Source organism: Toxotes jaculatrix, chromosome 2 (genome assembly GCF_017976425.1).
Source record: "Toxotes jaculatrix isolate fToxJac2 chromosome 2, fToxJac2.pri, whole genome shotgun sequence".
NCBI classification, from domain to species: Eukaryota; Metazoa; Chordata; class Actinopteri; family Toxotidae; genus Toxotes; species Toxotes jaculatrix.
Window position 1 is genome coordinate 4,182,603 of NC_054395.1, and position 27,321 is coordinate 4,209,923.

At 43.0% G+C, this 27,321-nt stretch overlaps 1 protein-coding gene across 3 annotated transcripts; it reads right to left on the minus strand.

Annotated features, from left to right (window-relative positions):
- Positions 1-25,795, minus strand: LOC121198208 (rho guanine nucleotide exchange factor 10-like protein). Of its 3 annotated transcripts, XM_041062176.1 has the most exons (29): positions 25,648-25,795; positions 25,500-25,559; positions 23,118-23,185; positions 20,068-20,358; positions 19,946-19,973; positions 19,616-19,689; positions 18,195-18,446; positions 17,894-18,033; positions 15,579-15,692; positions 15,337-15,445; positions 14,870-14,973; positions 14,364-14,441; positions 13,727-13,906; positions 13,279-13,395; positions 12,014-12,106; positions 11,367-11,537; positions 11,019-11,164; positions 9,711-9,877; positions 8,921-9,036; positions 8,508-8,635; positions 8,306-8,406; positions 7,849-7,970; positions 6,909-6,995; positions 6,210-6,427; positions 5,680-5,837; positions 5,418-5,560; positions 3,117-3,288; positions 2,583-2,699; positions 1-2,398 (listed from the first exon to the last, which is right to left on the minus strand). In XM_041062176.1, the coding sequence occupies exons 3-29, from the start codon at positions 23,152-23,154 to the stop codon at positions 1,788-1,790; spliced, it is 4,074 nt and encodes a 1,357-aa protein (XP_040918110.1). In that variant the 5' UTR covers positions 23,155-23,185; positions 25,500-25,559; positions 25,648-25,795; the 3' UTR covers positions 1-1,787. The 3 variants fall into 3 exon arrangements, with proteins under 3 accessions (XP_040918110.1, XP_040918118.1, XP_040918128.1); XM_041062184.1 differs by lacking the exon at positions 25,500-25,559; XM_041062194.1 differs by lacking the exons at positions 17,894-18,033; positions 18,195-18,446; positions 19,616-19,689; ... (3 more) ...; positions 25,500-25,559; positions 25,648-25,795 and adding an exon at positions 16,507-16,690.
- Between the last annotated feature and the right edge of the window lie 1,526 nt (positions 25,796-27,321).

The window sequence follows — 27,321 nt, forward strand, 5'->3', positions numbered from 1 at the left end:
TTTCTTTTATTGTATCTAAAAGTGCCAGTGTGAAATGTAGCAGTAAATACTGAATACAGCATGGCTACAACACGAAGGTGAAGAATCTACCTGAATCTGAATCTGAACCTTTTTCAGACTGAAGAAAATGTACCATGTACATACAACATGTAGCAGTTGTACATTTTGAAAACAAACTAAAGTGTTGTGTAAAGAGGTTCAAATGCATGCTGCCAAAGAGTCAAGACGCTGAGACAAAGTGTCCAAAATTCACAAATTGTAAATACCACATCACTTGATGACATACATAAATAAATTTCACACACAAACAAAACAAAAACAAACATATTTGTGGACGCGCAGTATTCAACAGGTCAGATCTCTGGATCTGAGGACACTGGACATTTTCACTACAGACATGAAATCACTGCTTTATTTCAAAATAAAAGCACTCATTTAATGTCTAATATCACAACTTTACTCCCCACTTCTGATAAAATCATCTTGTAATATTATAATGTTTCATAAAAGTGCTATTTACATAAAACATTATCCTGAATACATTATAACATGTTCCTTAAAATATTTTGACATGGCTTTTAAATATCACTCTAAGTACCAATAGTGCTTTGAATTACCACAAAAGTAAACACAGGATTATGTCAGGAGCATGTTATAGTGCCTCTCTTATGGGAAATTAGCTACATTTACATGCGTATCAATACTGTGACGGCTGTTAATCCCTTTAATAGATTTTGGACATTGAACATAAGCGACATTATTTATCTTATAAACAAGTTCAGATTGATTTTTTTTTTTTTTTTAATTGGTGTGAGCAAGTTGGTTTAAGAATTTTTTTTTTTTTTTTAACTTGATCTTTTATTTATTAAAACTCAACAACACCAAACCAATGTCAGGAACACAGAACAAACAGTGCTCTGCAGATCCATTCTCTACATTCATACAGTCCTGTTAACGTCTGGTGCTGTCAATATTTGAATCTTACACTCAACCATTTCCTCCATGTTCTGTTCAGTTGTGCTTTTTGTAGTCTTGAAATATATATATATATATATATATATATATATATATATATATATATATATATATTCCTGCTGTTAGGAATGACAGTCCCCTGGTAAATGTTTTAGTGGAGGTTCATCAAGGTTTTACAGTGTTACTCTGACAAGGCAAAAAGTTTTCCTGCTAGATGGCAGCAGTGTGTTCCGCTGGTATCCTCCTGCTAAAGGTGCATGTAATGCAAATTACATGACAGTTTGTACTCAACAGGAAGACTCAGGGACAGATTTACAAAGAGAATTGGCGCAGCCCGCATTTGGATGATGCAGAGGGAAACAGGTAGCCTGGCTTTCAGTACACCTACTGACACAACGGAGAATTTGCAAAACATGATCCAAAAGCAGGAACGTAAACTAGTCCCAATGTGAAAACCTGATAGAGTTGAAGACCCTGGTGTTACAATCACATGTGGGAAAAGAGCTGAAGAATGTTGGTCTCCCTGATGTCCCACATTCCTGGAGGTAGCTGCTCACTAAAGTATTGTTAGGCTTCACAGTTAATGTCACCCCTAGCGTTAGCTTGCTAACATTATTTGGTTATGGTGCTGTCACAACAGAACCACTGACATCTCAAAGAATTTCCCTACGGGGATTAATAAAGTTTTTTTCTGATTCTGATGTGTCCTTTGCTCCTTTGACTTGAGACAAGATGTCCAGTTGAAAGGTTTGGCGGTAAACTGGTGCTGGAGTCCACAGATGCGTCACTCAGTCAGGTGCCCCGCTCGTCTGTCATTGGCTGAGAGTTAGGGGGAGCTGCCACACCAGCAGTGTGTTTTCAGAGGAGTCTGAGCAGGTGTCTGCAGATGATGTCTGTCCTATCCTGCGGTATCCTCTGCCACTAGAGAAGATGGCTGTTGAGGTGACTTTACTGCGCCGGGCCTCCCCGTCCCTCCCCCACTCCACAGGCCGCCCCCTCACCCACACATCAGGGTCCTCGCTGACTTCATAGATAGAGCCGTCCTCCAGGCTGTGCTCCAGTGAGTCTGGGAGGGCTCTCAGGTTCCCCACTTCGGGCTGGGCTGTCAGCAGTTTACCAGGCAACTGACTGGTTGAACGGAGGCGGTACTGCAACAACAGGCGCTTGGGCTTCTGCTCCATTGGTAGAGAAGGTTCTGAATCGTGGGGGTAGCTGCTCTGTTCCAACCTCTGCCCTCCTTCGTCTTCTCCCACATCACCTTTACTTCCTCGTCCTCTTCCTCCCCCTCCGTCTCCGTTAACAACATCCTCGCTGCTGTTGAGGATGGAGTCCCGTCTGAGCAAGTCAGAGGCCAGGGAGCTGCAGGCCGACACCAGGAAGTCCACCGGTCCACAGTGAGCATTCAGAGACGTCATTCCTTTACCTGAGGGGTACAACACACTATTGGATCCACTAGCAGATGTTTGAAACTAATATTTGATCTATGGTATTGTTACAACAGCTAGATCTGAAAGAGAGAATCATGATCCAGTACACTGATTTTCTTTTTGTTTTATTGTTGGTTAGTTTACTTTAAGCATGAAGATAGGAAGGTGCTCAGTGCTGACCTGTGATCTTGGGGATGCCCTCCAGGGTCGGGACAGGGAAGGTGAGGATGATGCCCTGACTGGTCCCCACCCACAGCAGGCCCTGACAGATGAGCAAGCTGGAAACACAAACCTCACCTGAAACAGATAGCAGGTCATCTTTTTAATGATTTATAAGGTGGAGAGAACAACCTCAAGCACATACGGAGCCACACATACAATTCTTTCCAATGATCAGAAGAGGTTCCTTCCACTGAAGTCAGTCCAAACCATGTCAAATCAAAGATGGTGCAGGTCATCTTCCTCCTTCACTGACTGATTAAACCGCTTCGGCTAACAGTGATAGCTAACTGAGAGCTCGGCTGCTGAGCTGCACTGCAGTCAGCAGATATAACATAATTATCTTACTTCCCTGAGATATCAAATGGTTCATCGTGACCTACTTATATGTAGGAATGTTATTAGGGAGGCTTCTATGGAAAGTGTCTGATTGAGCATGGTACTGAATTACTCTACAGTCAGCGACTGGGTGTTAACATCTTTATTGGGACTTGCCTGGTGTCAGATGGGTGGTGCGGGTGGAGATGTTGACTTCCTGAAGTGGTTCCAAAGTCTCTGTGTGGAACAGGTGAATGGATGAGCCCTTGGCGAAGGACATCCAAACACCCCCACCTGAGCGAACCATGTGGCTCACACTGCAGCCTGGATCGGAGTGGGCTTCAAAACTCTACAGTGCAGAGAGACGCAAGGGAGACAGAGAGGGTCATCGCCTGCAGGTAATCTGTCAGCAAGCACTTCAAGGTAAAACATGACATCCTTTTATTTGACAACCAGTGAAGAAGGGGGGGGCAAACGATTTTATTTACAATGGATGCAATATGAAAACTAGACTTTAAAGTGGTGCGTCATTGTGCATCAAGTTGTGATCATGAAATCCTGACAGCTAGTGGCCAAATTTCCATTCAATCTGAAGAAAATTCAAACTCTTTCTTTTCTTCTTTTCTTGAAATTCATCAACTCCAATGCCTTTCCATGTAAGGTCTCTATTCATATATCAACAATTCCACAAAGGCCTGATAGTGGAGGTCACATGCTCCACAAAAGCAGAAATACAGACACTCACATCACTGAGTCCACAAAATAACACTTTCCCTCAATTCAATTTTCCAGCCTTCCCCACAGAGACTGAGCCGCAATCATCAGTGTGGACATGGAGGCAGAGGAGTCTCACCGCCTCTGGCAGCGTGTTAGCTCCAGAGACACACTCAGCTGTCAGTCAGGCTCATACACAACAAGTGGTGGGAGTCTCTGGGGACTCAGTGCAGCACACACACACACACCTCCCGTGTACACCTGATCCCCGACACAGGTCTATCAAAGTGACAGCACCGTGAGGAATTACAGCTGACAGCTTGTGCTTGCTGGTTGTGTGAAGGTGAGAATATACATTGGCTGTGATAGAGGCAGAGGGGGGAAGGTGTACAACCTCATTACATGTGACACTCATGCTGATGAAAGAGTAATAGGAAAAGGAAACTAGACACTGAGCCGATCACTGCTGGGACAGGGGTATGAAATATCTGACTTGACATCATTATCTGAATTTACAGAGTTTAGCTAAATTAATTTTCAGCTTCTGTGAAAATGGCAGCAGTACTGCACTGTAAGCCAGCAGGGGTGAGTGTCTGGCAAAGTGTTGCATGTTGATGTGATCCCACACCAACATAATGCATCATACAAGATCTCTTCACTGCAGTGTGATTTCATTCTATGTGGAGCAGTGTTATGTTCTTCAGAGGCGACACCTAAGAGTTAAGCCATAGGGCCCCACGGCTCATGTTAGCAGGTTAGCTGCTCCCTGGTTGGCAGGTGTGAGATGTAGTGTGTGAAACCATGGTTCAGTACTGTAGGTGTGTTTCCATCCAGATGTTTTTAATGTGCATTTTCAATTTGCACAAAAAGAAACAAAAAACAGAGATGAGTGGAAGTATAGTATAGAAATCACATGGCTTAAAGTCCCCCTTCAGACATGTGGTGATATATGTAGAAAGCACATCTACGCTTACTTCCTCCCTGAAAAATTCTATTCAAGCCTCAGGCCCCGCCCACCACTCTGCTGCTTACTCTAGACTGACCAATGACAGATCAGAACGCGGGAAGAGGGCCAGAGCAACATGAGAGAGAAACTCGGTCAGACCCAAACTCAGAGGAGGACTCAGTTGTGTCCTGAAATAGGCAACTAGCAGACGTATCAGAGTGATAAGTGTGGTTAGCATCTTTTATTTGTTTATGCTGCTTGTTGGCTTGTTAGCTTGTTAGCTTGTAAATGGGATTGGCTGACAATGTGTAAGTGGTTATGTTAATGCAAGCTCTCGCTCTCTGCAAGTCCGCAAGTCCACTCTGCTCTGGACGTTTCAGGTTTCAGGCTTTTGACATATGAAAGTCTGACATTGGGTCACTGCAGTTCCAAAGTGGAAATACTTGGTGCTGTGCTTATTTCACTCATGAAATGTCATCTGTCTTGTATCATATAAAAAATACCATATGAACATGTGAACAAGCTTAAAAACGTTAGAATGTAAGAACGTCTGTGGAGGTTCCCGCTCCAGAAGAGATTAAAAATGGCGGCCGGTGGACGATGGGAAGACTGTGACACTTCTTAAATTAACAAACACAAACAAACTGTCCTTCACCAAGCTGTCCATCACATTAATAGATGTGTTGGGCATGGTTTCCCTTTGTTTGTGGTTTTAACAAACTCCGCAGTCCTCATTCTAAAGTTTAACTGAGGCTCATATGAAGCTTCAGAAGCCTGAGCTCATCATATCAGACTGGTTTTAGGCTGAAACTGTGTACCTGTGTGCCCAGGCTGGAACCTTGGATGACAAAGACTTGGTTGGCACAGCTGGCCCATACAGCGTCTTCAAGTGTCAGCAGACTGCAGACCGGCTCAGAGCCCAGAGACACCAGCCTGCGTGAGTCCGTGTCCCACAGCCTCTCTGAGAAATACAGTGGTCCATGATTTAGCACGTCTTCAGAACTCTTGGTTCTCACATGCAAATCAAACCAAACCAAACCATCACATCGGTGCAGCAGGTGTTTTTCACTGAGCACTAACCTCCAGTCCTCCTCTGGTACACAGCTACTTTGCCGTTGGCCAGACCAGCGAAGAGGAAAGACAGCGAATGTTTGAGGCAGAGGACTGGACAGCTGTCAGGGTTCACCAGGGTCAGCAGGCACTGAACAGCTGTATCCACGCTGCTGTACACATGGATGCTGGGAAGACAAGGCATGACACATTACACTGAAAGGTCCAAGTGTGCACATTAAATCAAAGACAGTCTTAAAGGAATAGGCCAACACTTTGGGAAACTCACATCTTTCTTTCTGAAAGTGAGACGTTCAGATGGATCTTAAACTCGTGTCTGTGTGTTAAGTACAGAGCTGGAGTCAGGATGTGGTTAGCCTAGCTTAGCATTAATCCCGGAAGCAGGGGGAGACAGCTAGTCTGGTTGTGTCCTAATTTCAAAAATACACCTACCAACACCCCTAATGTTCACTACATAACATTCTGTATCTGCTCTGTTTGATTTCTGACAGAGTCTGTGTTTACAGACTGAGGCACTGAGCCTGGCACAGGTGACTGACCTGCCGTCCTGCAGGCCAACACAGATGATGTTTCCTATCTTGGCAGGACTCTGGGCCTTCTCGGCCTCCTCCTCTGTGCTGGGACACGGCTCCTTCACATACTCCAGACAGAGGACTGGGGACCTCAGTGGGACGGTCTTGACCAGCCGAGGAGTGGCTCGGTTCAGGGAGAAGATCTCCACTTGGCCGTGGGTGGAGGTGCCTCCTGTACCCGCAACCTGAACAGGGTGAGAAAGGGGGAAATAACAACAAGACACAGTGAGCAGATCAGCAGACGATATCATAGAAAAACCATTGAAGTACATGAACACACACACACACACACACACACACATACAGTGCTTAACAAATTTATTAGACCACCTGTCAGCATGACATTCAACCACCAATAAATAAATTTAAATAAATCACTATAATTTGACATCTTTACTATTTTTTCAGTAAAAATAGTAAAACAGTAAATTTGAAAAATTCATGGATAAAAATAATAATTATATTTTAGCAATAAAAATATCATTTCAGTTTAAAGAGCTTCTACAAACTGGTTTTATTAACCAATACAGAAACATAAAAAATGATTTTGGTAATTACCAATGCTGCTAATTTAGTGCCGCTGTGGCATAAACCTTACATTGGGTGGTGGTCTAATAAATTTGTTAAGCACTGTACATTTAAAGAAGGTCATAGTTCTGTACTCACCCAGAGGTAACCTTGTGGTAAGGACGTACTGGCAGTGCAGAACCCAAGCAGGCTGGACTGAGACGGACTGTGAAGAGCTGCCCCTAGCTACACAAACAGAGAGAGAGAGAGACACGTTTGAAGCAGCTGTCATCATCCTCTGGAGACCTCCTCTTAAAGCTTGACTTGATATGACCGGTTAGCAATTGCCACCTGGCTCATTGGACAACGATACAATCTGCAGAGCCTACGAGGCAAGGAGCAGGTAAACTGGGATGTTGTAGTGGGTGGATGCTACCTCCTAATGGAGTGATGAGTGCAAAGATCTGTCGGATGCCAGGGCCGAGCCTTGAAGGCGTAAACCTATAACGAAGCCCATTAGAATTACAGCCAGATACTCGTAGAACTGGGGCTCCATCCAGGTGACTACTATTTAATTTATTTATTTGTTTTTTTTGCGCCTATTTATTAATGAATAAGTCATTAAAACAGTTATTAAAACATAGGCGCAACCCACAGCATCACACAGCCTTGGAAGCAGATCAAACATCAGAGGGCACAGCTCTGCCAAAACACAGACAATGAAGATCTGGTCCTGGAGAGTCAGAAGAAAAATATTTTGAAAATAGATTTTTTCAAGATTTGTGATGGTTTCAATTTCATCATCTTCTAATGCTTTTTCACGCTTTGTTTTGCAAAAAAAAAAAAAAAAATCATTTTGATGCTGAAATGCTGCAACATCCTCTCCCTTCAGCCTCAGTCTGATGTAAATGACAGCTCCTCAGCTGTAGTCAGCCACTTGCTTGACGAAGAGAGCGATACACAACCGGCATAAACTGTATAGCTGCTCGGTGGAGATTAAAACCACAGACACACAGGGCCAACAAAAGAAATAACAGGGTCCCATATTCTATATTCCTTTGGAATATTTCCATCTGTAACCAGCGGCAGCAGCTCTCACCTTCAGTGGCCGTGTTTTGGGAGAGAAAACAGGCAGTCTGCAGGCCAGCAGTGGACAACTAAATGGAGCTTTGGTCCTCCCATCTTCTTCAGCATATTCCCACCCCGGAGTGTTCTCCTGACCTGAGCACACAGAATACACACAGTGAAACTTCAGTGTTCCTTTTAAAGTGTGCACTCCACTGTCACTCATGTCCCGCGTGACTTCTTCATGTAGAACGTCTAACAAACTGAAACAAAACGCCATATTTCCATTATGTCTTCTACGTCGTTTTTCCACCGGTGATCTTTTAATTACATCATTTTATTGCTCCCTCGTCTTCTGCGATGGTTTAACGGCACCAGTCTGGAAAATTAGTGCCACCGGTTGCTTGTCTCCATGAACCATCTCCAGTGAAATTCAGTGAAGATTTGTGCTACATCAGGATGGAAACCTAGCTTCACGACACTGAACTCACTTTGAGCTATCTTGGCGAGGTGAAGCCGGTTCACCCAGGAGATCTTACTGAGGGGGCTTGGAGTGCTGAAGACCACCATGATGCTCACTGGACGACCGGACCTGGGAGCAGAAGTATAGTATGGACACGAAACCGCATTAACATTCAAAAACCTTAGTGTCCCTGTTCCGAGCCTGTCTCATATGAACCTCCCGACACTCACTTGTCAGGTTTGCCTGGTACAGAGAGACGCAGGCGACACTTGTTGGCGTTCTGGATCTCCTCCTCCTTCAGACGGATGAGTCTCTGCAGAGCCAGACACCAGTCCTGAGACACCGTGGTGTTCAGATTCTGACAAAGAGACACAAGAGGAGAAAGGAAGAAAGGGCCGGTTAGACTGTCTTCTGCTTTATTAACATATTCTGAGAAAGATGAGGGAAAAAAAAATCTAAAGTTTCAGCCTATACTGAGCAGCAGCTTTAACTGTGGTCACATGTTAATGTTCCTCAGGTCTGATAGTTGTTTGAGTCAACATTTCTATGAGGTAAGTCTAACAGGTGAAGAAATACGAGCATTAAGATCATTACTCAAACTGTATGTCTATAATAATATAATAATAATAATAAAAATTGTTACCTGGTAGGTTCCATTGAGCGTCCCCACCAGCAGTGACACCTCCTCCACCACAGCCAGGTCATGCTGCAGCTCCTCCAGCTCCTGGTACAGTCTGGGAGGACCCAGAAAGACTTTACCTGAAACACAGGGAATCACAATCTGATCGGACAGACCAAAACAAAAAACTTTTTTTGAGTCAGCGCTGGACTTTCATAGGCAGATGCACAAGTAAGATGGATTTAAAAGACTGCATGTTAAAATTCAACTACTGTATAAATTCAACATTTAAAGAAACTACGGGCAAAACGAGTCACCCTTTAAAATCTATTGATTTATTAATCTGTGATCATTATCCACTGTTTAAATCCATAAATAAGACATATAATTGAGTCAATACTTTCCTATAACTTGCTTTGTAGCCATGTTATTATACATAGCAAATAAATACAATACAAATATAAATACAAATATAAATACAGCACTGTAGATGGTGCAGGGCTGGTCCATAAGTTAATGAAAACAGAACAATGAGTTCTCCCGTGTGGTTTTGGTGGCCACTATTACTGCTGAACATACAGTGACTGTTTAACACCTAGTTGATCAGTGACTCATCAGCACAGCCATCATCATTAGAGAGGAGAGGATAACCCCTGAGGAGAAGACATGTTGCCACACAGCAGTCATTAAATTATTTCCTAAAAAAACAGTGTGACGTGCAGTGTTGGTGTCTGTTTATCTGTATTTGTTGTCTGTCTCAGCTCTGTGAGTCTTGTGCAGGCCTTGTATTTGCAGTATGTCAGTGTGGGTGTACCTGTGCTGCTGGAGGTGGAGCTATGGCGTCTGGCTGAGATGAAACTGTCCCTGCTCTGCAGACTGTCCTGTCCCACCTCCACCACCTGAGTCTGAAGCAGAGGAGCAAACCACTTCACTGTGTACTTAGGACCCACAGGAACCAGGCTGGTGATGTCAGGGGGACCTCTGGTGGACAAACATATTATGAATGTTTACTACATAGCTCTCAATCGTCAGTCTAAATCACAGAGGAAAGCATCCCATCCCCACTGATCCCCGCTCCCCGTGATATCACCTGGGGTTTGTTCAGTGTTACAACCTGGAAACTCCATGAGAAGAGGACTCACTGCACTTAGAAAACCTATGTACAATCAGAGTACATCGTACATAGACCAACAACACCACATCACTGGTCAAGAAGGCTCAAACACGCCTCTATGAGTCCCATTCCCCATCATGTGCTCCTTCTACCGAGGGACCATCGAGAGTATCCTCACTGTCTGCATCACTGTGTGGTATGGAGGCTGCACTGGACATTTTCCACACCTGCCTCACCCACAGAGCCATCAGCATTGCTGGTGACACCTGGCACCCCTCACACACTCTCTTCACACAGCTTCCTGCCATCAGGGAGAAGGTACTGGAGTCTCCGGGCTCCACAAGACTCTCAGACAGCTTCATCCACCAGGCTGTCAGGATGCTGAACTCCATCCACTACCTCCCTCCTCTTCCCCCAGCCCCTGGACCACAATCCAACTTTTCATCTGCTGCTAATAAACCATCTCCTGTGCACTGTTTCATTCTGAACTTTACTCACTTAATAAATTTGTACTAATGTCAACTATGCTGCTGCCATACTGCACACTCTGATTGTACATAGGTTTTCTTTCTTATTCTACTTTATTTTACCTAAATACTTATCTGTACATAAGCTTTACTCTTCTATTTTTTAATCTTTATTTTTAATGGCACCTCTCACTTGGTGAGGGAGAAACAGTATTTCGGTTTGTCTGTATGTCCTGCACATATAGTGAATTGACAATAAAAATCTTTTGAATCTTTGAATGTTAGAGGTCGTTGCGCAAGAAATAGTTCTAACAGATTCACTCTTGACCTTGGGAGCAAATGTCTGAGCAAGTTCCATTCACCACAATAGTTGAGCAAAAGCATTTTCAGTTGAGAGAAGAAGACTAGCAGTCTCTCCCTGTCCAGTCCCTTTTCAGTCTTTGTGCTGAACTAGGCTGAGAGACTAGTTCAGCTAGTCCGAGAGACTCTGGAGAATCTGTTTCAAACTGTGGACCACCTTCAAGATCTGGGACGTACTTACTTCAGGTTGATGTTAGCACAGATCACGGTGTTGTTGAGCAGGAAGACCTTTCGCTCCTTCGACTTGAGGACTTGACCGTTATCGCCATAAACAATCTCAGTCAGCGGTTCACACTGAATCAGCTGCCTCTGCTCCGACTTCAGCAGCTGGAAGCACAAAGCACGTCGATGATTACAGCAGATCCTTTCTCACAGTGTCTTCCTGCTGTTCCGAACCAACTACAGTTCACAGAACATGATCTATGAAAGGACAAAATCAAGCTAGCAGGCAAGTTAGCATGAAGTTAAAGGAATTAATAAATGATGAATGTGGCTGATTAGTTTGGATGTCAAAAGCCTTGACAGACACCTTGTTGAAGCTGCGGTCCCCCATGCTGTGCGCTAACTGCTGGATCTCAGCCTCCTGATCAGCCAGACGCTTCTGCTCATTGAGTGTCTCAGCCAAGGTCTCCAGTTCAGTGAGAGCCAGCTGCAGGGGCAACCGGTCAGCGTGGGACTTTGGAGTGTTCTTCAACATGTCCTGATACGATGCATCGACAACCACCAGCACAGAAAGTTCAGTTATTTTTGAAGAAAAGGATGATGATAAAGTTGTTTTGTGTACATGAGATCTATGGTGGTCACATGACAAATCAGTTGATTACATATTAATAAACCGGAAACAAGGAAGCTTGCCTTTAGTAATAGTAGGTGTTAAGAGGGCTGCTTTACAACCATTTGTTGGCATTCAGGACCCACAACAGTCTGCAGCACAGACGCGAGTGACTGTCTTTCACTTCCTCTTATCAGAACCTCCTACACAAAGTTTCAGAGCTACAGCTCAGTGCTTGAAATAAAGCCCAGTATTGAAGTGGCAGCACTTAGTTTCATACTGATCACATACTGCCCCTTTCTTTACATTTCCTGTTTGTAAAAGAATCCAAGCCCATTTGGATCACCGTATTTCTGTGGTCATGTTTGGGGTTTTTTTAAATGCACTTTGTGTCACTCACTCACCTGGAGCAGCAGAATGAACTGAGGAAAGCGCTGGATAGGTTTGACCATGAGGCCGTACAGAGTGATTCTGTCTGGACTGGACGCCTGCTTCTTCTGCAAGTCACATAGAAAGTAGAGTTGGTCGCTGTTCTCTGCTTTGAAAACATAGCACTTCAAATGGTAACTATGTGGGCAGGAGTTAAATTAGGCAGTGAAAGCAAAACTGTTTTGCTTTCATTTGCTTGTCTGTTTGAATCAGACTGGACAGTGGAGACAGGCAGAAGTAAAGGTGGGACAGACAGAGACCTGCAACAACAGGTCCGCAGAAAGACTCCTGACTGTAAATATGAAGCTAATTTACTTGTGCTTCACATCAGCACTGCAGGATCCACCTGCTGGTTTTCTTTTTTCCTAATAAGCCACAAATAACTGATTCATAAAGCGATTCAGAGAAGGAACGATGTTCCAGGAACAGGCTTCCTCGACCATATCATAGTCACGATAAGGTCATGACTACTTAAACAGCTAAACTGACCCTAGATCTGGACTCGCTTGAGTCCTTACCTGAGACTCTTTGTACCACAGGGGCAGATTAGATTTTCTGGACCATGTTGCCAGACTGGCTTAATATTATGGCTGATGTGATGAGCCAAGGTTTGCTCAGACACCTTTGACTTTAAGGCCTTGGCGACCCTGAGGCTTGTTCAGTTGGTGTGCTGTTGGCTTTACTTCATCTTCAAGCTAAGAAACAATTTAATGCCATTAGAGGTTCTTGTAGAATCATGCAGACTGAGTGAACTACAAGCTTCCAGTGATTTACTTTTATATACTTATTGTGGAGCCACAGTCATTTTACACCAGTAAGAAGTAAAATAAATAAATTTTGGTATAAATCTATATGCTTTTCTTAGTTAGATTTACACTGCTGATAGCCTGTCCACGAACTTCATTAAGTAAATGCATAAATGTTTTTATTCATTTCTGTCATGCAGGCAGTTGCTGTTGTTTATTTATTTTTTCTTGCTCTGGTGTTGAGGTTCAATGCTGATGTAAAAACTAATAACGCTTTCTTTTTTTTTTTTTTAATGTATTAAGTTTCAGTGTATGTCCAGCACAGACTGTTGCACTGGATAAAACAGAGGGGGGGGTTCAGTTCCGACAAACACCTGTAGAACTCCACTGAAACCCGTCCAGGGCAGACAGGGTTTAGCTGTTTGTCAGCAACTCTAAAGCCATGGCTTGAAAAAAAAAAAACAAAAAAAAAACAAAACACAAAGTGTGAGCACCTTAAGAAAGTCCAGGAAAGCAGGTTTAGACATACAGGCCTTCTTGATCAGTGCCATGGCGCCAGTGAAATTGTTGATGTAGTCACTGTACACGTTCAGCACCATGGACTTTGAAAACTGTGGAGGAGAGAGTGGAACATCAGGAGTCTGCGACTGATAAATAATCAATATTATAATGTTTACAGCATAATGAACCCAGATTGTGGAGTTTTGAGTTCCTCTCAAATTTACAGTGAAACTCATTCAGAAATCCATAAAATGGCTCTAATCATTTTTAGGAACATTTTTCCTAAAAATGGACAAAGAACAAATAAGAACAGCCAACATCCGCTTCAAAAAATATCAACAGAAATAGAGGTTAACACAAAGTAAACATGGCCGCTATAATATATAGCTAGAAAAGAAAGGAATAAAGAAAGAAGAAGAAGAAGAAGTGTTTGTGACTGACCGAGGCAACAAACAGGTCTCCGATCTTCTCATTGTGATCCCACTCAGCCACGCGACATGCCAGGGCAATCTGGAACATGGAGTGACACTGATGGATCTCCTGCAGACGGTAAAAGATCTGACGCACTTTCTTGGGGTTAAGGAAACTGTTCTGTGGCTCCAGCAAAGGCTTCTGGTACTCCTAACAGAAAGAGACAGGTCAGCACGGTCATACGGTAGATCTGTGCTGTCACTTTCAGGACTGCATGGCATACAAAGCATTACTCTCTTTCTTTCTTTCTTTCTTTCTTTCTTTCTTTCTTTCTTTCTTTTTTCATTTTGCAAATATTTTCAGCAAGGTAGTGCCGTTAAGTGCACGCTCCAGACACTTACTGTAGTTATTTCTCAACAGATAAATAAAGCAGAGACTGATATCACAACAAATCCCAAAGAGAGGACGCACAGAACAGAGCCATCATCAGTGGGGTTCTGCTGCTCTTACCGTCACTGGTGTAAGATCTTTTCCACGCAAGAATCCAAGAACTGAAACTTTAGAGTGAGTTCCAGAAAAGTCTACAGAAGAACAGACAGCTGGAAACACTCCACTGTTACTTCCTCCTCGGCTAACCTAAGTTAGCTGACAGACAGAGGGGACTCACCAGGAGGATTCTCTTGAGAGAGTCCAGGTAGCTGCTCTCGCTCTGCACGATGGAGCTGAGGATGAGACGTCTGACAACCTGAGGGAGGCGGCGAGAAACTAACATTCACATCAATCTGGAATAAACCTGAAAGACCTCAAGTAAATATGACAGGATTCTACCGATAAACTGTTTTAACAACACCACAGTGGATCTTATACATTTTTCAACTGTAATGTGCCCCAACATTGCATGTACCGTGATGGTCAGACATAAAAAAAGGATGTAATGGTTCATCAGTACCCACTCTGTCACCAGTCTGCTGCTCTCACTTTCTCTTTCCAGTGCCACTATCGTTTTCATTCACAAATGTATTCCACTGGCTTCTACTTAGCTCTGCTTTTTTGTTGTTGTTTTTTTGTTTTTTTAAATCAGTGTTACCATCTCTGAGACCCCTGCACTTCCTGCAGATGTTTCACAAAGACACACATGCATGAGTGTACATACACCTACATCCATACACACACCTGCTGACTGCTGAGCCCCTCTGGCATGGGGCAGAGTTGTGGTGGAGGGTGCTTTAACTCGCACACAGACACATGCATGTAACCTGCATCGTCCTTTCCCTCACCTGAAAAATGAAACACAGCGACTTCATTCATCACAGGAATCTGTTCAGGCGGTCTTATTACAGGTTTACAGGACAGCTGCGGCTTAAATGATTTTTGCATCTTTCTCCAGTTTTCTGTGGGTTTCAGTCAGTTCTCAGCTCTGTATCCTGATAAGCTGATGTGGCTGGCAACAACTGGAGTTTTTGTGTGGTTATAATCATTTTATCCACGGTTTTATCTGTCTGGTTCAAAATGTGTGCACGTCCTCTTATGTATATAAAGGAAGAAATAAATAAATAACTTTGGCATTCTCGGTGCTAAAGGGAGACTACAAATCCGACTGCCACAGGTGAACTTGCTCATCCCAGTTCCAGTTTCTGTACCTGTGGAGTCTTTCTTCTGCAGGAATGACACTTTGCGAATCATGGCCAACTTCGTCTTTTCTAAACCATCCTTGGTACCGTTCCTCGCTGCTTTCATAAACTGCTGCACCTGGAAAACACAGGTTATTTCATATGATGAAATCAAAAATGGAAGAACACCATTTTGTTAAAAATCTATTATTCTTCCTCCCTCAAAGACTGAACTCTATCTATTAAAAAAAAAAGAAGAAGGCATTTCCTACCTTAGTGTCACAGCTCTGTCTGATGTGAGCAACATGAGGTGCGCTGAGACGCAGCGCCAGCTCCCTCCTGGTGACAGCACAACGCTCCTTCAGCCTCAGCACATCTGCAGGCAGCTGGCAGAACAATACAAGATTAACACACCTGAGGTCACTAAAATGAACGTGGAGTCAGTGTGTACATGTGTAAAGACAATCCCACTTTGGACGGAACAGCTCTCATATCTAAACCATGACAACCCAGAGCTGAGAGCAGGAGACAGAGCTGCAGTCCAACACACTTCTCTGCCCCCAAACATCAAATCGAATTATACCATAAGTAAACACAAGAGGAGTTATTCATAAAAAACCATAAAAATTAAGACCAATCCTGCCAAAGTACAACAAAATAGGAGAATTAAATGTGGACTATTAAACATTAGATCTCTGTCACCTAAATCTGTATTAGGGGGTTTACACTCACCCATTCACACACACACACACACACTGATGGCGACAGAGCTGCTATGCAAGGGGCCGGCCTGCACATCAGGAGGGACTTCAGGTTCAGTGTCTTGCCCCAAGGACACTTCCACATGTGGACAGGAGGAGGCGGGGACCAAACCGCCACCTTCCACCTGAGCCACAGCCGTCTGCCACAACCTCCAAAACAAATTCAAACCCAACACTGAATCCTACCCATGAACGTATTCAAGCTGCACTGACACTCATTAAAATCCATCAGAAATTCTCTCAATCTCTCTATAAAGTCAGGTCAAATGAAACAAGAAGACTCGGAGTGTCACAGCACTGACACAGTGTCAGCTTTTAGGTAGGTGACAGTTCAAATTCCAGCTGGGCTCAAAGATCAACATCATTCAATACCCAGCTCTCATTCATTCATCCGTTACTCGCTGACTTTGAACGTAGCTTTAGAACGCGAGACGCCTACCTCATTTATCAGTGAATCTCCTTTCAAAAACCTCATAAAAACATCCAGATTATTCCAGAGGCATCCTCTGCATTCACACCCAGGCTCTTCCTTATCACCACCTTCGTGACATCTCCACTCTGAAAGCCTTACTCGAGTTACACTGTGTCGTTTTCACATCGCTAACAGATGATATGGTGGGGAAAGTCCGACAGCAGGAGTAACACACGGTGAAGCAGAAGACAGAAGTGCTGACAGAGCGAGGGGCTGCCAGAAATAATCCACTTCCTCTTTTCATCAAAGCAGGTTTCATTCACGTTGTACAACAACTACAGTCTGGCTGTGGTTCTTCCCTGACAACGTGATATTTGGGTTGGAACAGTATGTTATGGTCAATAATCACTGATTTTTTTTATTTTTTATTATTTCCTCATGATTCAACAGTATAAATGCAAAAATAAAAGGTTTGTGGAACAGCCCTCCACTGGAGATGAAGCTGGAAAACCCACCTGATCTTAAAGTCACTGCCTGAGTTTTACAGACCACATTTTACTGTTCTGGTCTCAGTGCTCCTGCATTTAGCACACGTTTAAAAGTAAAACTTTGCACTTAAGTGAAAGATGAAACTAAAAGTCCTTCACTTTTACTCCTGCTCCCAAACTTAAGAACATCTCTGATTGGCTGTTTCTTTTCTGAGTGGACATGTGATCGATCAGATGATCGTGTGATCAGCTGAGAGCTGTTCTTAACAGTGACTTGTCCACTTGTGGACAAGCCACTGAAGTGGAAGGAAGTCACTGACAGACGTGTCTTATTGCTCTGACTCAGCCAGCGACTTTAGTTCTCTGAAGTTGGTACTTTAGACTCGTCTGATGGACACAAACATGACTCCAATGGCTATTTAACTGCCATCAAGTCCATTATACGTTTTATAATATGTGGTCTGAATAATCATGACCTAAAAAACACAACATGTTCTTTAGTTAGTTAATATTACCTCAGAATCCTTGATCTGTACAGCACTTTGTGCACTTGTTTTTAAAGATGTGACCAATAGATGTCTTTATATATCGATCACATATCAGTCTAATCCATGTTTTCCCTATTTCAGTAGTATTAGTGATTTTAAATAAACCAGTAAATGTTGATGAGGAAAAACAACTGAAAAAACGAAACCCAGAAATAATATACAAAGCAAAACTAAAAAGTGCAACTAAAATCTGAAAAATGGCCCAATGCAGAACTGAAATGACACAAACTTCCATGATGTCTCACAACATGCATCGATTCTTCAGCCCCTGATAGATGTCATCACACGATGTATACACAGCATGTACACGGTAACTTTGAGCGAACACACAATTTTGACTCTACTCAGAGACCCACAGTGAGATATTGCTAATCTTACCTTGCTGCTGGTGCTGCTGCGCGCTGGAGGAGCTGTCTCACTGTCAGACTGTTCATCATAACTGTCAAACTCACTGGAGCTCCAGCCATTGGAGCCACGGTGGTCAGGTCTCTGGATGTCCTCATAGATGTCATCCACATCTACACACAGAAGCCAACAGATGAACAAAGCACAGAGAGTAGGTTCACACAGTAACGGAGTTAACAGTTGTGTCTCTTAAGCCTTTATTGTTATAGTTATTGTATTTACATTGTGTAGTCCACAGCGTTAAAAAACTGAAGACCTTCTTCAGACAACTTACTGTCCACTGGCTGCTGCTGGTTTTCAGCAGGCACGTCATCGTAGATGACTTCAGGGTCTCGGACCACAGCGTCTGGGCTGCAGGTCACTGCGCTCTCATTGGTTGGTCCGTCTTCACCGGCTGTGTGCTGACGTTCAGTCTGTGGACTGACTGGAGACGATGCCTCATCCTCAGCAGTGTCCTGTTGTGGACCGTCTCCATTTACAGCACTGCTGGACTCCAGACCGCATTCAGGCATTAAAGAAGACTTTCCTACAAAACAGCAAAAGTCACCACAGTGTTAAAGGACCATAGCAGAGTTGAATGTCCCACATACTTTACATGATGTTGTCTAAAACTTGACTATGGTATTTCAGATTTGGTTTCCAGTGATTATCATTCATTTTAACACAGCAAAACATGCTCTTTACATGTTAAATGAGGCTCCAAGTGTTGGAGGCATGTGTTTCAACAGATGAAAAAAATGTGTAGTGTATTAACATTGTGAAAAAAAAAGAAAATAAATAATGGTTATACTTAATACACCCAGAACCTGTCTGGGTTCATAAGTCTCTGTTGAGCAGGGCTTTAAATGTGCTCAGGTGGTACATTTAAACTCCATGTCATTGTGTGATATGTGTCTGTACACCTTTGATCAATTGATATTATTTATTCATCATTATGGTAAACTGGGGCCACAGCATTGAGTTTTCATGTGTTGTTGTCTTCAGGTCTCTGTCAGGTCTCTGTAAAGACTCTGAATACTGATTTATTCTCTGATAGAATGTTTGCTGCCTTCAGGGGAGATTACTCATTTAAATTCATGACACAGGAAGTCTCTGAAGAACGGGTTCATCACACGCTTTTTACCTGTCAAGACTGGAAAGATACAATTAAAAGCAAACACAGTCTCACTAGTTCAACGTTTGAACGTTGCCACAGGTACAATTTAATTACTGAACTCACTGTAAACTACTGTTCAGATGGTAGAAATACATGACAGGTCTATGTTTGTGGTATGTTGGTGGTGTGAACACACACACACACACACACACACTCAGACAGATCAGGAACTGTGACTTTATGTACACAGACATTACAGGGGCTATGGGGCAGAGGGCAGCTTACTAAAGCTAACAGCTGGGTCAAACTTCACTGGCTGCATTTCACTGCAATCAGCAAATTCGAGCTAGCTGCTAACAAAGCTAACAGCACAGGCAGGCTGTGTACCTTTGTTCAATCTCAGTGTGAGCTCTGAAACCACACTGAGCCACTCCTTGGCTCGATGTGATGCCTGGACTGTCCGAATGAGAACGAGAACGAGAACAGAAAAAACACAAAGACATCCTCACTTTGCTGAGCACAGAGACACAGACCAGCTCTTCCTCAGGCCTGGATGTGGATGTGTGGTATCAGACGCTGCTCTTCCTTTTGTTTCTTACCTTCATAAATACTGTTTGCCTTATAGAAACTCTCCAAGTCCCCGGCCACTCCCAGATCAGAGGAGGTGGAACGCCTGCAAAGAGCATTTTGGTCTAAAGGTTATTCAAAGAAGGAATTATAATATTTCTCACTTTAAAATGTCTACAGTCCTTAGTCTCCCATTACATTACTTTGTTTATAAATGCATTATGTTTATTGCACTGTAAAGGAACTGTACTGTAGGCCCCTTATTGGGCCACAGGGGGGCACTACAGAGTCTGATGAAATTCTAAGTGTGCATGATGTGTTTGAAATATTTTCAGGCCATAATTTATTCCATCATAACTCACCCCTCGGGTGACTCTCTGACTTCCATATCTGCCAAAGAAGAGATGAGAACATTATAATACAATCAAGCACGTAAACCCTCATTTCATCATATCCATACCGTATGTGTAAGAGCTGCATTCACCTGAGCAGTACTGCTGGTTCACAGTGGAGGTGGTCTGGCCCTCCTGCCCTGCACTGGTTGTTCCATTCATGCCTTGCCTTTCTGCCTCCTGGGCTGTGTTTGTCTGGGCATAAAGGTCTGACACCTCTGTGTGTGTGGTCCATTCACACTTCACAGGAGAACCAGAGTTCACCTCTGGAGGTCCAATGTCATCACAGTCATCAAACTCAAATTTCTCCCCCTGCTCATCTTCATCCTCATCTTCCTCGATGTGCGATGCCCCATTAGGTACAGACACTACTTTACTGCCCACTACAGAGAGACAGAGAGATACAAACATGTAAACTCCAGACAGGAACAGGGACTTTCCACGCCGGGTTGAGATGTGAATCGGAGAAGTCCCAGTACTGACCCAGCGTGCCCACCTCTTTGGTTAGGAATAAAGAAACAAAAAGTAAGAGTCAAGAGGAAAGAGGGAAGCTGTGGTTGCAAACCTCTGAGTCATCGCCAAAACATTCAATTTCCTCTGTCATTCAGACATTTCTACCCACTGTCAGCTGGCTGCAGAAGCAACTGACCAATCAAAGCTCTGGACGTGGTTTTAAGTACATGGATGTCACCTTCCTACACACTGTAGCTACCCAGCAGCATCTGTAACTGCAAACTGTGGTCAGCTTTAGAGGTGTTGGTAGGTATATGTTTAAACTTTGGACAGAGCAATGCTAGCTAGCTGAAGCTAGTCACTGAAATGCCTTCATGTCACATTAATACTGTACACTGACTGGTGTTTGTACTTGCACTGCCACAGATTTCCAGTTAGCCTGAGGAGCAGTAAACTGCCCCAGGAGGTGTGAGCCAACAAAGTGTACAAGGTGACTTATTATTTGTCCTCATTGATCTATAGGATCTATCAGCAGGTAGAGTGCCCTAAAGGTACAGACCACTCATTCACTGTAAGACAGTACAATATGCTGAACAGATTGATGCAGCATGGGAACCAGCAGCCACTGAAAACAAGAGGATTAGTCGCTGTTGTGCCACGGCCATGGAAAGCTGTTGGTGGGAGAGATTACACTCTAAACATATGGCTTTTAAGCACTAACCCTCCACCTGTCACTCCTCATTTGTACCACAGCTTACAAACAAACACCCACCTTGCCTCAGAGGGCCCTAAGGGCTCCCAAAAGCCCCAGGGTCAACATTTACATTTTGATTTAGTGATTATGTGTATTTATAGTAAACACCTTAAAAAGAAGCTGAACTTTAGGATTGAAAAGGCAATAAAAATAACACCCCTGATAACAGTTACGTACTGAAGTGTAATGAAATAGCATGTACTTAAATTCATTTGTATGTTAACCTGGGTTCAGACAGTGTTCCAGTTTTAATTAGTCCATGAACAAGATATGAACTCATGGATAAAGAAAAGTCTTTACCTTGTTGATAATATGAGTATTTTTCTCACAGTACTTCCCTGTATTCAAAGCCCTCTGCTCCACCGAGAGGCATCCAGAGTTCACTGTGCCAGCGCTCCTGGCCTGCTGATGCCTGACAGGTAGATTTGTGTCAGGGATATCTCAGAAGCATATGGCCTGCAGAGGCTTGCTCATTCTCACACGCCATATGCTAACTAGGCCAGTAGGCCTGTTCCCCCACAACAGCAGGGGATTAATGAGTCAGGCTTCAACTACAGGTGATCCCCCCCTGAGCCCGGCTGCACATGCACAGGTCAGATTTTGTTGTTCTGTCAAAATTTGTTTGTTCCGTGCTGCGGGGTGTAATGACATATGCCGTGTCATTAGGAAACAGACTCTGAGACAATTCCCCTGATGATGTCATCAGGGGGCATCTTGATCTTGAGACAGTTTCAGAAGACAGAATACAAATAGTCTGCTACTTTTTAAATCTGCCCCAGCTTTATGGAAGAGCAGTACAGATGGACCAGACACTTTCTCTCACTGAACTACATGAATCCAGAAATCCACTACAGATATCTAAACATCATCATCATCATCAGTCTGTGGAGATTAATACTATAGTTCACCTTGTTCTGCACCTGGCACAAGGCTACTGATGTCATACTGATGTCATACTCAATAATAATAAACAGTTTGTAATGGTTTATAATAATAATAATAATAATAAATAACCTTACCATCATTCATTCATTCATTTGTACTTTTTATCCAAAAGACAGTTCTAATCTTACATAACACACAAGATGACGAGCTGAGATTATTTTCTTACAAAGCAAAAACTGCAGCCTGGCACAATAGAATAAAAATTTCCTGCTCTCCCTTTTCTTTTTTGTCTGAGACAGAATTTTGGGAGAATTGCTAAGGTGACAGGTCACCCTAAATGACCTGTCACCTGGCAAGTGAATAACTGTGGAGTAACTTAGAAATGTATTTAATTTGGGATTAATGAAGGAAATAAAACCTTCAGCTTCTGCTGTTTATCATTATTCGACAGGGGTCATAAGATCAGTGTCTGATAGAACTGTTATAAAATGGTGTTTTCAAATGCACCATGAACACAGTGGATTATCTCCTACAGTACAAATCTGAAAGTCAACAGCCTCCAGCTCCAGGACATCCTTATAAACCAGACTGCTGGTAAAAATAAAGCAGTATTTGCTTCCCGTCTGCTTTAAAATGGGAGGTGATGGTAGCTGGTCAAGAACACGCTTTCAAGATCTCAAACATCCTTCTGAGCAGATTACTAAACATGAAAGCAGCAGGAGTCATACAGAAAGTAAAAAGAGGTAAAACTGGGTTTCCTCTGCAGAGCAAACATAGCTACGCAGACTGACAGCACATTCAAACAGTGCATTAAGCAGCGTAACACCTGTGGAATTGTTCAATTGTATGATTTTCTGTTTTTTGCTTCTGTCCAAGTTGTTGTTCCACCGTTTTCTTCCACCCAGAGACATGGTGTTTTGAATGGGAGTGGAGGTGCAGACCCAATGCTAGCTCATTAAACCCATACAATCCACATCTGCCAGAGAGAAAGAATTCACACATGGAAATCTAGATGACACTGAACATCAATATGACAGATGAATGACTCACCCATAGGGTGACAGAGAAGTGGGTGTGGAGAGGTCATGCTGGGTGCTTCTAAATGGTCACATCAGCTCCTGCGAACATACAAATCACCTCATTAAAGACAGTTTAATTATTCAGAGAGATGATTAACTGTTGACACAAGCACGATAGTTTTCTACTGCATAGTGCATACTGCTGCCCATCTAATGCTGGATATGTGAAAAACGATGTGTAAAGGTTTTTGTGTCTGGGGTGGAGTTAGATGAAGTGATCTGGATTTCGGCTGCAGGCTCCAGGTTACATCACACCCAGATCTCCCACCCAACCGTCAGAAGCCGAGTCACACTGAGGGTGATGTAGACAGCAGATTTTGAAAAAAAAAAAGAGAGTGTGGAATAATAAAGAAGACGTCTCTGGTTTGGCTGCTTTGATTCTGATCCTTTTGTTTCTTTAAAACTGTCCATCATGAACGGTGGAGTAAATACTTAGGAGTAAAAATTCTTTCTATATTTCAGAAAAAATACCAAAGTCTGGAAATGATTCAATCAGAGAAAATCATCCGGATGAAAGAGTAGGATTCCAAATGATGTCCAAAAAGTAGAATTCAAATCCAACATTCAAATGACGTCCCCAAAATCATGTCTACTGAATAAACACACGCAGAAATGTAAAATAAAGAATACTAATACAATGAAACACAGATAACGAATAATGAAAAACAGAATTGTAAAGCATCTCTTAAATTTGGAAAATTGCTCTCACGCGAACATGTGACGACAGACAGATGTATTGAAGATCAGAGGTTTGGGGAAACCTGTGTTTATCCATGTGGACAACTAGCTATAGTTGTATTTTGCTGCGTATTGCTAGAAGCAACATGAGCCTGTTACATTCCTGTACAGCAAATCCAGACATGCCCTTTCCCAGACTCTGTTAGTCAACCAGATGACAAACCACTTAAACATGAGACCACAGCTTTTGATCATTCTCAAAGGTAACTAGACCTCTCAGTACTAGAGGTCATGTCATTAGCATTTGAGAGTAAATGCTCAGATAATAAAGACTGAGAGGGCAATCCCGTGTGCCAGGTCAAATTAAAACAAAGATGGATAAATAATTCAGCAGGCTATGTGGTGAAAAAAAAAAAAAAGCCTCCATTCTGAAGGTGAAACCGTGGGCCTGGCATCTGAATGGACAATAGCAGAGAGAGAGAGAGAGAGAGAGGGAGCTCTGTCAGTCGGCCGTGATGAGAAAACAGCCTCTGGATTGTCCGCTATAAGTGATCTACTGACTCCCACTGCTATGACAGAATTCAGTTAAAGCCCCAAGCCGGACATGGAAACAAGATGAAGGCACATTCTTGCATAATGTCTCCCTGAAAGCTGATGAACTCTGTTGTATGAGACAACAACGTCAGTAAGTCTGTCAGTCAGGACAACAACACAACACATGTCAACAACCACTGGCCAGACTGAGCTGAAAATGTGGATTAGAGATTTATAGCAGCCAGATTCTGAGTGATTTTGGACCCTGTGACATTTTCACTGATGGCTCCATCATCAGTTAAAATGACTCCCTGTGCCAAACACTGGGTTTAATGATATTTTCTTTGGTCCCCAGGATGAATCCTCTTCCACTCGGTGTGTCTGTAAGGTGCTGTTCCACCTAAAGTCTCCTTGCCATAGATTCTCCAGGCAGTCTGATCGCAGAGTGTTAGGATTTGAATTGGCGTCAAAGTATCATGTGTCTGCAGTTATTGAAAATGGTCTCTGGTTACACAGTAAACAAAAGCAGCTCTAAAAGCTGTATCATATCCACTGTTCAGTGGAGTCTGAGTCAGTCAGAGGCTGTTCAGATATTGTGAACATTGCCCTGGGCAGGTTTACTGCAGGTCCCCAATTGTTTTTCTTGGAGCACAAACAGCTGCAGAAGCACTGACTGTCAATTATGAACATTACACGGTGAAGACACACCTAATCATAAACCTGCAGTCTGTGCTGCTCTTCTGACAGGTCACATGTCGCTCATAAACTTAGACTGGAACTATGCTGGTCCTTTTCAGCAGTCACACTGTCCTGTTGCTGTGACACAGGGGTTGCCAGATTTGCTATGCATAAACTTCTTATTGTATACAGATGTTTTATTCCAGTAGATATAGCAGTGTATATTGTTACTGTTGTAGTTTTATAGTTTATTCTGTATAAATATGGACATGATTTCCCATCTTTTAAACAGACTACACCATTATATTTCAGTGGTTTGATCTTTTTTTGACAACTCAACTATGTGAAAACATTTTAATTTGTAGGAATACAACTTCCTGAAAACAGAATATAAGCTACAGGCTGTAAGTCTAACACTGAACACTGTAGACTTTCACATGTCAAAGGGTCTTCATGTACAGACCTCCTCCATGTTGTTCCTCACTGATAATTCCCATAGAGTTGATATTGGCTTGTCAATAACCTGGACACAGCTGAGCTGTATCAGGCTACAGTCCGGGCTGTCTGTTCAAAGACAGAGATGAAAGCCAAACAAGTTGTCTCAGACATACCTCCCCTTAAAAAGGTCCCACTAACGCAGTCCGCCGGCTGTCCCGCAGCGTTCTCACACTCCTACTCCAAAAACATGTCTTTGGTTAAACACAGGTCCTCCAACCGCCCCACCAAATAAAACTCTTCTTTCCAGGCTTTTCCTGTTGTGTTTCCTTTCTCGTTCCTCCTCCTCCTCCTCCTCCTCTTCCTCTCCCTGTCCCGCTCTCCCGCCGCAGAGAGCAGCGCAGCCGGCTCGGTTGGAGTCTGGGGCGGAGATTTAGCTAAACACCCTTTATCAGCAGCCTCTGTCCGCGTGCGGGCTGAGCAGACCGCGCTTCAATGGGACACTATATGTGTAAATATATGTATATATATGTTCAAAGCAGAGGTCTGAGCACTCATATTATGTGCTGCCTACTGTCGGCGACCGGTTCTTTCTGTACATTCAGCATCCACCGGTAGATACGACAGTTTATCGATATTAGCTTTAACCGTCCGCCTGGAAAACAAGGATTAAGTTCAGCCCGAGCAGGAGCACCCTGTGGTGCTTGGGTTTGTCTGGATGTAGAGGAACTCAATCCAAAACAAAAAGTTTAAATCTGACTGAAGTGAAGGGAAAAAAATTAGAATGAACACCATATGTGCAGATGTGGACGTCTGGTTTTTTTTTTCTTTTTGTTTTTCGAGTAGTTCTACTGTGAGAACAAGCTAGAGGTACACTTTACTTAAGTAGTTCCATATTATACTACACTTGTGCTTATAAATACGTTCACTATCTATCTATCTATCTATCTATCTATCTATCTATCTATCTATCTATCTATCTATCTATCTATAACTCTGTTACTACACACATACACATCTTTATTCAAGATTCTATAAAGATTCATATCTTTATATTTTAGGTCTGAAAACCTAAAATAATACAACAAACCGTATCTGTGTTTCACTTGAACTTGAGAAGAATTGGAACGGAAACTCATACACTCTGGACATGGCTGAGGACATGGCTTTAAGCAAAGCATCATTCAGGAGGCAGTTTGCTGGTCTGAAAGACTGATCCCAGATCAGCATCTTTGGGGGAGAGGTACACCCTTGCAGATGTAAGAATCTCAAACGATTGTCCTTCATCAATAAAGCACCGAGTTTGACAGATATTCATGGTGTTGACAGATACAGCCTGACACCAGCTGGAAGCTTCTGTTCACAGCTTCAGCTCAGCACACGTCACGGTATACTGACTCTGGTTTCTCTGATCAGTAACATACTTTGCATTGCTGAGTAAATACTGCATAACCTTGTTGGCTACAGCAAGTAGCATGCAATGCATAAGCTGCTGATCTAGCTGCGTTTCTTTGATTAAAGTGAATACACTGGTTTCTGCCACACCCCAGTAAACATTGCAAAGTCATATGACTGTTGTCTGAAGTTGTTTTTGACATGCAACAAAATTTTATTAGGTTAAACAAATCAGAAATTGATGATGATCAACAATACAGCTATAACTAACAGTTTGAAGTCTTAACTCTTTGCTCCAGTTTCCTCTTGGGAGCCACATTTGGCTAATCCCAGCCTCAGAGCTTTGAGGTGAGCTGGTGGTCATGGTGGTGGGCTCTAGATCACTGAACTTCTCATCAAGAGTGTTACAGAATAGACACGGGGCCCATTACCTGCAATTTGGACCAGGTTCTTCT

Bases quoted from the DNA above. Each gene is read 5' to 3' on its own strand.
- LOC121198208 (XM_041062184.1), bottom strand. From the start codon at position 23,154: ATGACCTCTCCACACCCACTTCTCTGTCACCCTATGG. The intron at 15,693-17,893 runs GTAAGATTAGCA...TTGTTCTGCCAG, and splicing joins GCAGCAGCACCAGCAGCAAG to CTGCCTGCAGATGTGCTGAG. The intron at 8,407-8,507 runs GTGAGTGTCGGG...TTCTGCTCCCAG, and splicing joins GTACCAGGCAAACCTGACAA to GTCCGGTCGTCCAGTGAGCA.